Below are 12,524 nucleotides of genomic sequence, written 5' to 3'. Positions count from 1 at the left end.
TTTGTGGAACTTTGTCTAAAACCTTTTTGATACGCGCCTACCCACCACAGGACGTATTTTTCGAAATTTATTTGTAGGCGAAGTCAGGCAGATACCATGAATGCAGTACTCTTTAAAGCAAAGTGTTCAGCCGTCCACCGCTGTCCAGTGAACATTATAACCAGATATGACATCCAAGCTGTCAATAGCAACAACAGCCTCCTGGATGGATTCGCTATGATATAAAGTTCCATTTCGTGAATAAAATCACAATCGAAGAGCTACTGATTATTCTCTTGAAAACCAATAATTCTGTGTTACAGTTAAGTGAACTTTTGTTGCACTTACTTGTTTTCATTTTGAACCACATTTGCATTGTGGTAAACTAGAAACTATTGACGATGTGCTGTGATTAGTGGGTGTTGCTCACAGAAATAAACAACTAAATACAGAAAATGTATTTGAGTGGGCCACCCAAATTAAGTCAATGTACGGGGTGTAAAGTCAATGTTAAACGCTGTTTTTTTTTTTTGTTTTGTTCAAATTTGTGTGGCAAAGCTGCCTCTGTTGTGTGGAAGTTCTGCTATTGATTTGATTTGAATAGAGAGATATGCTGAGTTTCAGCCTGCTGGCTCTGGTCCTGTAGCAGGCTGCGTCTAGCTGACCTGACGTAAGGCGGACGGCTGCTCCGTTGCACAGAGATAGATTGAAAGTCACAGCACAAAACTGCAGTCAAGTTCAGGAACAATCCAGTTCAGTAACAACCCTGTCTCAGCCCGGCTGCATTCCTCAGTGTTTAGACTTCTGCAGCATGATTTTCCGTCAGAACAGTGATGTAAAAATCAATAAAACAGTCATAACTGCCTACTGAAGTACGTTAGAAGATAGAGGCCCTTTTGAACTTTAAAATGTGCCTGAACGCCTTTGGAGAAGTGCTTTCTTTTTGTTTTGTGAATGCTGTTGAGAAGGCAGTATTAGTTATTCAGTGAGAAAATCTGTAACCATTCTGATGTTTTTGGGTTATTTCAGCCAGAAATTGTTGCAGAGAAGTAAGTTCTAATTTGCATTATTCAGCTGTTAAATTGTACTTCTTTGTGAGAAGAAGTCTATACATGCATAAAAAAAGAGCCTCACGCAACCCCTCTGGTTGATATTGCTCATTCTTTTTTCTCTTCGTGTAATGAAACAAAATGGCTTGTGTCTGAGGAAATGAGATCACATGGGCCTGCCTGCTTCTGTCACAGCTGCGCAAGCTGGGGAGGAGTCGCATGCGTTCCTCAGTCCACTGCAGTGAGAACAGATGTTTTCTGAAGTCCGCTGCTCTCTCGTGCCTTGTCTTTTTTCCGATGTGCTGTCATGCACACAGCAATACTGGCAGTGACACCTGACATTAAGCAAGAAATATTTTCAGAAAGTGGAACTGTTTCCTCTTATTTTTAGGACAGTCCTCTGGGATTGTGCACGCTGAGGCAAATTATGTGCAGGGTGTGTAGTTTTTTTTAATATGGTGCTGTCCTTCCATACTACAAGATAACCTGAGACCGCCTGAAAAATCTTTCTTTGTTGTAAAAAAAAGACTGGATACAGCCCATGTCTAACAAAGGGGGAGAGACCCATGGCTGAGGGAGATGGAGGGAGAGTTTTGTCGGTGGTGTTTTGTGGGGCTCTGTTTCCCCTCCTCTCCTCTCTCTGAAAGAGGTCCTCCTTTCAGGGCCCCTGTCTGGCTGATGGTTGCACTCCAGCAGTGTGACTCCCTCTGCTTACTAATGGAGGCCGCGTTACTCACTGTAACGTCGCTTTACCAACGCAGTTGTGGCCAGAGAGAGAGAGAGCTTGGAGTGGACATGTGCATGCACGCAATGCACACTCAAGCACTCGCTCGCTCACGCACAGTCGCAGACCACATGCGTGTGCGCATACATGCGCAGTCTCTCTCTTTTGCACGCAAGCGCGCATTTTTTACTTTGTATAAGAGAGAACAAACTGAAATAATCCTGAATGACATGGCAGTGACTGGCGGTATCTCAGCACTCTTTATGGCTTTAGAATGTCCAGGCTTGGCCTGGACTTTAGAGCAAGACAAAAGCCTACTCCTTGGGGGCTGGAGAAGAGAGCCCGTCTTTTCACTGTTCTCTCCTCTTCCTCTTCCTCAACGCACCACACCACAAAAATATTCTCTTTTAATAAGAAAGAGTGATTTTTCAAAAAAGCTCCAGGTGGTTTTTGAAAACTCGTAGCAGCAGACACAGTTAGAGGCTAAGGGAAGTGTGATTAAGACATAATATAATGGTATCATGAAAGCAATAATTAAAGGCAAATGTACAGTGCGTGAAACAGATGGCATAGAATAAGACTAAGCAATAAGACAAACTGAACTGAAAGTGTGTGTGTCGCCCTGCTGGGCCGATGGTCACAGTCTGTGCTAGGCTCGTCACGGTGTTCAGATTAATTAGCATATGGCGCACAGGCCTAAATCAGTGTAGTTATCTCCACGCCTTCAATACCGGTTTCTTGGAAATTATCATTTTAAAATTAAAATTAAATAAAAAAATAAATAGAAATTGCATTTGCAGAGCTTAAATGTTGCCATTATTAAATGAATAGGAGCACATTATATAGCCTAGGTATCCTTATTACTGATTAATGACGTTAAAAGAGCTGAAAAGAGTTTTAAAAAATAAATTTAAAAAACTATTTTTTATTTTCCTTGATTAATAATACAGTGATTCATTCACATAATACTCAGTACCGTCAGATAGAGACAGTTCCCCTCAATTAGGCTATTTGGTGAGTTATAAAATTATTATTTTTTGTGTTGCAAAATTGTGCATATTTTATCAACTTAATATGAAGTTGTGGGTACACGTAGGCTACTCGTTGGTCTCCACACTGCCATTCAGAGAAAATTTATAGATGGCAAGAATAGTGTTAGCATTTATTGCAGGTTGTGCTGAAAGCTAATGTGGTAGTTAATAGTGTAGGCTACTTGATTAAAACTGATTTTTATAAATTGACTTTATTTTTTCATCTCCCTAACATGATGTGAAGAAAAAAGATCTGTGTGTTTACCTGCCAGTGGATTATTCAGATTGTTGGCACACTTGCAAGGAAGGACGGAAAATTAATGAAAAACATTAAACGCCAATGATCAGTTTAAAGGGAAGTTTGATACCGGTAATACCAGTGTCAATGGCGTTTAGAGGGAAGTAACACTGCTGTCAAAATAAAAATACCTTCACAAGCATAGTCTGCTCTAGCATGGTCTGGGTTCAGCACCGCGCTGTGGGGCCTTGCCAAGGGCCAAAACTAGTTTGAAAAGATTATTTAGGAAAAAACTAAAGTACTTATTTTCAGTTAAATGTAATTCTAATGGATATCTCCTGCCTTTTTGCCTAGGAGTTTGATGCTGGGGGAAGTTTGTTATTTATTTTTACAATGGATTTTTTTCCGTCCAAATACTGTTTCTTCCAAATTATTATTACTAGTATAAATAATAATTAATATCCTTAAAATAAGTATTGTTTTGGTTTCTTTTTTGTTGTTTTTTTTCTCATCTCCACGCCTCTCTGCCCGTCTCACTTCCTCTGTCTCACTGAGGCAGTGTAAGGAAGCAGCTGGTGGACGAACAGGAAGTTAGCCGCGAGGTGGCTTGCAGCTCGGAGCAGGGGCCCATGGGAGTGTGGCCTCGCGTTGTTTAGTTCCTGTGCTGAATCATGATTGAGCAGCATTAATTGAGGTTTCGTCTTGCAGCAGATGTCAGCTTGCATCAGTGTGAAATAATTCAGTGTCGAATAAGGAATATATTACTCTTGACTTCCAGTATATTCATGTATTTTGTGGCTGGACCGCAACAGCAGGGCCAGCCCTACAAACGCGAATGTCTGTGACTGACCGACTGACCGACTGACCGACTGACTGAGTGACTGAGTGACTGAGTGACTGAGTGAGTGAGTGAGTGAGTGATAAAGTTACACCGCGCATGTCTGTGACGTCGGTCGGTTCGGTCCAGCCATACACCAGGTTTTAACCTGGTCTTGTTTCCCCAAGGTGTGCCACTGTAACTCTTTCCAGGTCTCTGTGGCAAACGTATTGGCCCGGTGCAGGAGTTCAGTCTCCCCTGGTTCTTCTTATTTGAGCCTAAAACGGAACGCTGGACACGTGCACCGCAGGGTCTGCTGCCCTTATCGTGGTATTCTGCATATTTTGGGAGTTACACTGAAGACAAGACACGGGGGAGGGCTGTGAATGGAGTCACTGCAGCAAGCAGAGTTACCGCAGTAGTGTTTTTATCCGCTTTATAGAAGGAAATAAAGCAGGTACATGGAGCTGGCAACAGGGGAGAGAGAGAGAGAGAGAGAGGCAGAGACAGAGAGAGAGACAGACAGAGAGGCAGAGAGAGAGAGAGAGAGAGACAGAGAGGGAAATGGAAGGCAACAGAAGTTTTAGTTCAGCCGTTCGGCGGTGGCAGGATTGATGGGTGTGATGTCATACATCACCAGCCCGCCGCTCGCCCTGCCTGCTGGTGGCTGGTGCTGAGCACAGGGAAGTGTGACGGGCCGTGGCCTCAGATGGGCAGGCGGTCTGGTCCTCTTCTCTTTTTTTTTTTTTAACGAATCAGCTGCCTGCCTGTTAAACCACAGCATGCAACTGGCGAGGCCAGTGCATAAATTAACTTCGCAGAATAAACATTTTTTTTGCAATGAGCCATATGCGCTGAGAACTGAAATGACATTGAACACACACACACACACACATATATGCGCACACGCGTACGCACACGCGCACTCACACTGAAATGATGAAGGCCTGTTGGCTGATGACTTTTGTAAGGCACATCATCCTGGATTTTGGCTCTTGTTCCTCAGTAGCCCGATTACCAGACTTAGGCTGACGGTGTAGAATAATATTTGGGGAACTAGGCTTGTGGGGGGGGGTGCTGCTGTTTCACTCTCAAATTTCTTAATGAAATATCTGGCTGCATAAATTAATTGCATTTTTTTAAAAAGTCTCTCTTGATACTCCCATGACACCTAAGCTCTCCTAAATGTGTAAGCTTCTCTGTTTTCCCCTCTGTGTGTTTGAGCATCTGGGTCCAGAGAGATCTGAATGCTGCTTCTTCTGTTTTTTTTGTTGTTCTTTCTTGCAGTGTGTATGAGAGAGATGTAATTTTGACCACTGTGCATTCTTGGAAAGGGAGGTTGGGGGTGGGGTGTGTTTTAGACCGTTAACGCCTTCCCTAGCGCCGACACACACTAACACTTTCACAAAAACTCGCGCTGTCACAGGTCCCCGCCCTCACTTTCACACTGATGTATGCCATGAAAATACACACGTACACATACGCACGGACACACACACACATACACACACACGTACACATACGCACGCACGCACGCACGCACGTACACGATCGCTGCGATCACTTCACTGGCTACCGGTCGCTGCCAGGATCCGATTCAAAGCCCTGACCCTTGCCTACACTGCCGCCAACAGGACAGCCCCCATCTACTTGCAGGACATGACTCTATATTCTATGTGCCTGCTCGACCACTCCGCTCTGCGGCAGCAGGGCGTCTTGTAACCCCTCCCACCCGCCCAAAGGGATCACAGAGCTTCTCCACCCTAGCACCCCAGTGGTGGAACGAACTCCCCGTCCCTCTCCGAACCTCCCCCTCACTATCCATCTTCCGCCGTGGCCTGAAGACTCATCTCTTCAGACTATACCTAGAATAACCACCACCACGCTGTATAAAAAAAAATTAAAAAAAAAAAAAAACCCCTTTACTGTAGCTTATTCTTCTGCCTAGTTGGCTTTGCAGATGTTAGACCAGGATAGTGTTCATTGTTCTCGGCTAGAAATAGCTGTACAAAATAACTAACTGTACCTTACTGAACCCGTGTTCAGCAGTTGTCTACGATCATGAAAATGCACTTTTGTACGTTGCTTTGGATAAAAGCGTCTGCCAAATGAATGTAATGTAATGTAATACACACACACGCACGCACACACACACACACATACACACACACACACTCATGCACATACGCACACACACATACACACACACATACGCACACACACACACACATACACACACACAAATACGCACACACACACACATACACACACACACACATACACACACACATACACACACACACACGCACACACACACACACACACACACTCACACACACACGCACACACTCTCTCACACACATACACACACACACGCACACACTCTCACACACACACACACACACTCACACACACGCACACACACACACGCACACACACACACACACACACGCACGCACACACTCACACACACACACACACACGCGCACACATACGCACGCGCACACACACACTCACACGCACACACACACACACGTTTTCACTCCGGGCTCAGTTCGGGTCAGAGTCATCCCCACTGTTGCAGCGGTGTACCCCCCCCAGCCCCCTGTGCACAGCCACGATCTGAAAGCCCGTGCACGGTTATCTGCACCCCCGTCCCGTGGTGGAACAGCAGCCGCTGCGCAAAAGAGTAACTCAGCACCGCAGAATGAGTGCGCTGGGTTACAGTTTCACTGCTCTCTCAGGCCAGGGAAGGTCTGGCCTTCTGCCAGAGGGGCAGAAATGGGAAATGCCCTTTCTGTCCATTACCGCATCAGTCCCGCCGCCATGGGTGAAATCAAACGACTGTTAGTGAATGGTGTCAATTAGAAATGGGTAAAAAATGAAAACAGGAGAATGATATGGTCAAGCCACCGTTTACTCTATTATGAATTTTTAATTATTGCTTAGGAACAAAGAATTCAGAAGAATAACAAAGCATTCACAGAAAAAACATAGTTGGAAAAAAAAACAACTTCATTTTACAGTTTTGGCTACAATACATTTTTAATCTGTTCTCTCAGAACTATGATTAAATGAAGACTTGTGTTAGAGGTTTTTTCAGAAAAAAAAGACAAAAAGCAAACCCCCACCCCACCCCCTCCCTTATCTCTGTGGGTTGTGACATTCCCACATGTTAGTACTAGTCTAGCCTAGTTGTGTTTTCTTCTTACGTACCAGTGGTTAGCTGGTTATATAGAGGGGAGAGTTCTCTTATTTTGTGTGACTGTACAGGAAGCTTAGATGAGCAGAAGGAAGTGGAGGAGGGGGAGGGACCGACAAGTTGCCACACGGGGTGATGTCCACCACAGTGTCGGGGCTGGGCGTCGGCACCTCGGGGGGAGCGGGCGCGGCGGGGTCGGTCTTCGGGGTCCCGCTCGTCGGGCTCGACGAGGGGTCGACGGCGCGGGCGTCGGCAGCCCCCTCGGATTCCGGGTCCCCCAGCGGGGCCCGGCCGAACGTGGAGCCCAGCGGCACGCCGTCCGTCTGGAGCTCCTCGTCCGCGGCCCCCAGCAGGGAGAGGCGGCTCGCCGGGGGCCAGGGCGGGACGGAGGTCGGGCTCGGCCGGCTGAACCCCGTCAGCCGGGCTCCGCTCTCTCCCGCGCCGGGGGGCGAGTCTGACGGGAACGCGCCGTTTTGGAACGGGGAGGGTCCGGCCCAGTCGGAGTCGGCTGTCCTCGCCGTCCGGGAGCACCTCTCTCTCAGCAGAATGCCGCCGATGCCGCTCAGCATTCCCAGAAGCAAGCCGCTCATTAGGAACGCCAGCAGTGGACTCATAGCTTGGCGATCCTTTCCGTCCGTGGAGGATTCGTCCGGAGATGCGTTTGCTGGTATGGACTTATCCTTCGGGCTGATTTCAGGGACCGCCTCCCGGTTGGTGTCCTCCAGTGGGATGGCACCCAGGGAGACCGTGGTACTGTGGTTCAAAGTGGTCAGGGTCAGAGCCTGGTCGGTGGAGGTTGTGAAGGCCGGGCTTCCGTTTGTGGAGAGGGTCTGTGTTGGGGGGCTGGAGGGGGATTGGTTTCGGAGAAGCCGACTGTCTGTTGAGGTGCTGATAATTGGGGTTGACTGATAGGCCCCTGCGGTTGACTTTGTCACGGTGACTGCCGGTTCAGTTTGTCTGCGTTCTGAGTGGAACAGGTGATGTACTGGAGTCTCCTGTGAAGCTGAAGCTGCAGTCACTGGAGATTTTTCTGAAGCTGTGGTTGTTCCGGGGGCAGTACTCATGAAGACTGTATTTACGCCTATTGAAATATTACCTGAAGTGGAAAATGCACTTGGGTCCACTGAAACTGTATCCGTGCTGACAGTAGTCGTCGCTGAGGCGGTGTCTGTGCTGCCTATTGCAGTCGGAGAAACCGCATCTGCGCTCGATGGGGTAGCGAACGCCGCCTCTGTGTTTTCTGGAGATGCCGCAGCTGCAGCAGTGCTGCTGGGTGTCGGTGGAGCAGCACTTGTATTTACTGGGGTCGTTACTGAAGCTGAGTCTGTGCTTACTGGTCTCGTTGAAGTGGCTGCTTTGCTCATTGGAGCCGTCACTGAAGTTACGTCTTGGCTTTTGTGAGTTAGCACTGAAGCTGAGTCTGTGCTTGTCACTGAAAATGCGGCTGTTAGCGTAGTCCTTGAAGCCGTTTTTGTGCTTGTGGGAGTCACTGCAGCTGCACCTGTGCTTGTGGGAGTCGTCATTGAAGCTGCACCTGTGCTAATTGATTTTACTGAAGCTGCACCTGTGCTTGTGGGAGTCGTCACTGAAGCTGCACCTGTGCTAATTGATTTTACTGAAGCTGCACCTGTGCTTGTGGGAGTCGTCATTGAAGCTGCACCTGTGCTTGTGGGAGTCGTCATTGAAGCTGCACCTGTGCTAATTGATTTTACTGAAGCTGCACCTGTGCTTGTGGGAGTCGTCACTGAAGCTGCACCTGTGCTAATTGATTTTACTGAAGCTGCACCTGTGCTTGTGGGAGTCGTCACTGAAGCTGCATCTTTGCTTGTGGGAGTCGTCACTGAAGCTGCATCTTTGCTTGTGGGAGTCGTCACTGAAGCTGCATCTTTGCTTGTGGGAGTCGTCACTGAAGCTGCATCTTTGCTTGTGGGAGTCGTCACTGAAGCTGCATCTTTGCTTGTGGGAGTCGTCACTGAAGCTGCATCTTTGCTTGTGGGAGTCGTCACTGAAGCTGCATCTTTGCTTGTGGGAGTCGTCACTGAAGCTGCATCTTTGCTTGTGGGAGTCGTCACTGAAGCTGCATCTTTGCTCGTGGGAGTCGTCACTGAAGCTGCATCTTTGCTCGTGGGAGTCGTCACTGAAGCTGCATCTTTGCTTGTGGGAGTCGTCACTGAAGCTGCATCTTTGCTTGTGGGAGTCGTCACTGAAGCTGCATCTTTGCTCGTGGGAGTCGTCACTGAAGCTGCATCTTTGCTTGTGGGAGTCGTCACTGAAGCTGCATCTTTGCTTGTGGGAGTCGTCACTGAAGCTGCATCTTTGCTTGTGGGAGTCGTCACTGAAGCTGCATCTTTGCTTGTGGGAGTCGTCACTGAAGCTGCATCTTTGCTTGTGGGAGTCGTCACTGAAGCTGCATCTTTGCTTGTGGGAGTCGTCACTGAAGCTGCATCTTTGCTTGTGGGAGTCGTCACTGAAGCTGCATCTTTGCTTGTGGGAGTCGTCACTGAAGCTGCATCTTTGCTTGTGGGAGTCGTCACTGAAGCTGCATCTTTGCTTGTGGGAGTCGTCACTGAAGCTGCATCTTTGCTCGTGGGAGTCGTCACTGAAGCTGCATCTTTGCTTGTGGGAGTCGTCACTGAAGCTGCATCTTTGCTTGTGGGAGTCGTCACTGAAGCTGCATCTTTGCTCGTGGGAGTCGTCACTGAAGCTGCATCTTTGCTTGTGGGAGTCGTCACTGAAGCTGCATCTTTGCTCGTGGGAGTCGTCACTGAAGCTGTCTCTGTGTTCGTGGGACTGATCACCGAAGCTTCTTCTGTACCGATGAGAGTCTTTGTAGGAGCTGTCGCTTCTCCAGTGACAGTCTTCGCCGCAGGAAATGTAATTATTTTAGTCTCCAGTGAGGCCGAATCTGCGCTGATGAGGCTCGCCTCTGAAGCTCTGGGTGACGTCAGAGACTCATGTTCCGGGTGGTGAGTGACGAGGGGACTCGTGGTCGTGCTCCTGCTCCTCCCAGATTGTAGGAGCCACAGAAGAAAGACAGATGGATAGAGGAGCATTCTGTCTGAGGCTCTTTGTCTCCTTACGCCAGGACTCTTGGAGAGGAGAAGAAAGCACTTTAGGTCGTTTGATTTGCGTTGAAATTGGCACTTGTGAACTTGAGTCAAGTCCGAATTTATGTACTTCGCCAATTTTGCCAAATTCTATGAATGAATTCATAGAATTCATATGAATTCAGTGTTGGGTAGTGCTTAGGAACCTGAGTTTGCTATCATATGGCTTGCCAAGCTCAAAACCTGATTGGTTTATGTAGTCCCCCTGAATTACTCAAGTGAATATGTTGTCTATGCAAGTTAGTCTAGATCTCCATCTGCATAACTACTGAACAATATACCGTAAAGGGTGTGCATGTGTTGGGGTGGGTGTGTGTGTGTGTGTCTGTGTGTGTGTGTGTGTGTGGGGGGGGGGGGGGGGGGTGTGTGTGTGTGTGAAAGACAGAGTGTGTAATTCCTCATAGGGCCCATAAACGGAACCTTAGAGTGTTTTTTGAAAATCAGTATGCTAACTGCCAGTTACTCATTTAAAATGTGCAGTTTTCTCTTTCTTTTTTTTTCTTTTAAAATACTTTTTGGCTTTATTGTGTATGCTACAGCAACTAAGGTTCAAAAGAATTAAAAAACTGATTGAATGCCACGGCTTCCTAACACAAAATAGCACAGAATCTAAAATAGTATGGTTCCATGTTCAGGCAAACAAGTCAACACAGCTTACTGGCATGTCATTCCTAGCAGGCCTTTGCTGAAAGAGCAAGAAAGTTTTATCCCAGGTGTAGATTTTTTTTATTATGCTTTTTATTTTAGACTAACACTGGGTTAGGGAGTTCAAATGATTATCCCTTGGTTCAGGTTCCAAATACATGAAATGCTCCATTTACTATTGATGCTTTTTTGATAAAGAGTTTCATATAGAAGACCCATAAAAAGTATAATTCGGTTGTAAATTTAGGAACAGTCAAATGGGACTGAGAATTTCTGTTGGTCTGTGGAGCCCTATTTCTCCTCTGTTAACCTTGTTGAGAGGCAAATAGAAATTCTACAGCTTCCCGGCTTTCATTCAAGACTAATAAACTTGAAATTCTTGGTTATAATCAGAAAAGCCCAGCGATGGAAACGCTCTGTAAGATTTGATGCGGCGTCAAACTCACCAATGGCCAGGCCCAGCTCGGTCACCAGGGTATCCGGTCTTCCTGTCCGCACTAGAGGGGTCTGTGTGTGCTCTAGGGACCCGTGGTGTCGAGTGCGTCCTGTGCCCGTGCACCCGTACGCCAGTACCCAGCGCCCGTACCCAGGCTGCTAATGAGGCCGCTGCTGATTGGACGCATTTAAATCCGCTGCTGAAGAAACGTGAAGTGACAGCTCTCTCCGCGTGCCATATATAGCCGCTGTGTCAGCTAACACCCATAGCTGTTCTGAAAAGAAGCGTTTTCGGAGGGGACATAATGGTAAAGGAGCGTAATCTTCCCTACCTGATCGAAATTTTACCATCTGTAGCTAACTGATCCTTTGGGGTCCTCGGTGTTGTCTTGAATAATCCTGATACACACCTGCCTATGTCTTAGAGCAGACAACGCAGGGTTGGACAGGTTTTGCTTCAATTGTTGAGCCTGAAGACTTTTATTTACAGTGGCACGAATAAGTATTTCCCTCTCTTCCTGATTCCCTCTATTATCGCGTATTTAATTCCTTGACTGAACTGAAATGGAAGGGACCCCAGCTTGTGTGATCAGTACTGCTGCTCGCTTGCAGTCATCGTCTCTCGATCGTCCTCTATGGCGTGAGGTCCTTGTTGGCTGTGCTTGGTGCCTGGAGTGTTTAATGTGGCAAAGCCCTTTGTGCTTTTATACTGTCAAACATTTTCTCTCCCTGTGCATTTACACAAAACAATATGGGCTTTAAAAAATTAAGTTTGGTTACATACAGCACCATTTGTATTGTAAGTCAAGGAGTTGAATTCTTAAAATAATAATATGAAATACGTAGAAGGCACGATTTGAAACAGTTTTATTCATTGCTGTAAATTGTCTGGAACTTCATAACTGTAGTTGTGCAACATGAGCATTAGGTGGCACTAAATTGTTAAAGTATGAAAATTGGTTTATATCATTTATTATTCTGTGGCAAAGACTTATTGTAGACAGAGCGCTGATTTATATGAGCCTGGTTAATGTTAAATGCATAATTTTTTGCTTGGTTATATTTTGCTGTGTGTCATTTCTGGTCTTCCCTCTATATCCATAGTGATTTGTCTCTTTGCTTGGAAGGTGTGATTGCATTGTTCATACCTCTTGTGTACCTCTGTCTCAGTGTTCTGTTCGTTTAACAAAAATAAAAGCAAAGCCAGGATTTTTGCAGAGCCTCATGAAGTCGCCCAGGTAAGATGGAGCATGCTAGCGTGCCGCGAGCAGCTTTGTCCAGGTGTGATCAGTGCAGG

The 12,524-nt window shown here is 46.8% G+C and overlaps 2 protein-coding genes across 11 annotated transcripts in view; one reads left to right on the top strand and one right to left on the bottom strand.

Annotated features, from left to right (window-relative positions):
• The window catches only part of nf1b (neurofibromin 1b), a 113,995-nt gene that overhangs the window by 68,063 nt on the left and 33,408 nt on the right, over nt 1-12,524 (top strand). The window lies entirely within an intron of this gene.
• On the bottom strand, nt 6,355-9,105 carry LOC118235388 (nuclear pore complex protein DDB_G0274915-like). Of its 4 annotated transcripts, none has more exons than XM_035432646.1 (2): nt 8,638-9,105; nt 6,355-8,604 (listed from the first exon to the last, which is right to left on the bottom strand). In XM_035432646.1, exons 1-2 carry the CDS (start codon nt 8,720-8,722, stop codon nt 7,091-7,093), a joined length of 1,599 nt encoding a protein of 532 aa, XP_035288537.1. In that variant the 5' UTR covers nt 8,723-9,105; the 3' UTR covers nt 6,355-7,090. The 4 variants fall into 4 exon arrangements, with proteins under 4 accessions (XP_035288537.1, XP_035288536.1, XP_035288538.1 ...); XM_035432645.1 differs by having other exon boundaries at nt 6,355-8,733; nt 8,827-8,847; XM_035432647.1 differs by having other exon boundaries at nt 6,355-8,700; nt 8,797-8,819.

Source organism: Anguilla anguilla, chromosome 9 (genome assembly GCF_013347855.1).
Source record: "Anguilla anguilla isolate fAngAng1 chromosome 9, fAngAng1.pri, whole genome shotgun sequence".
Classification (NCBI taxonomy): Eukaryota; Metazoa; Chordata; class Actinopteri; order Anguilliformes; family Anguillidae; genus Anguilla; species Anguilla anguilla.
Note: the sequence above shows the minus strand (reverse complement) of the source record. Positions and strands in the feature narration are given on the sequence as shown.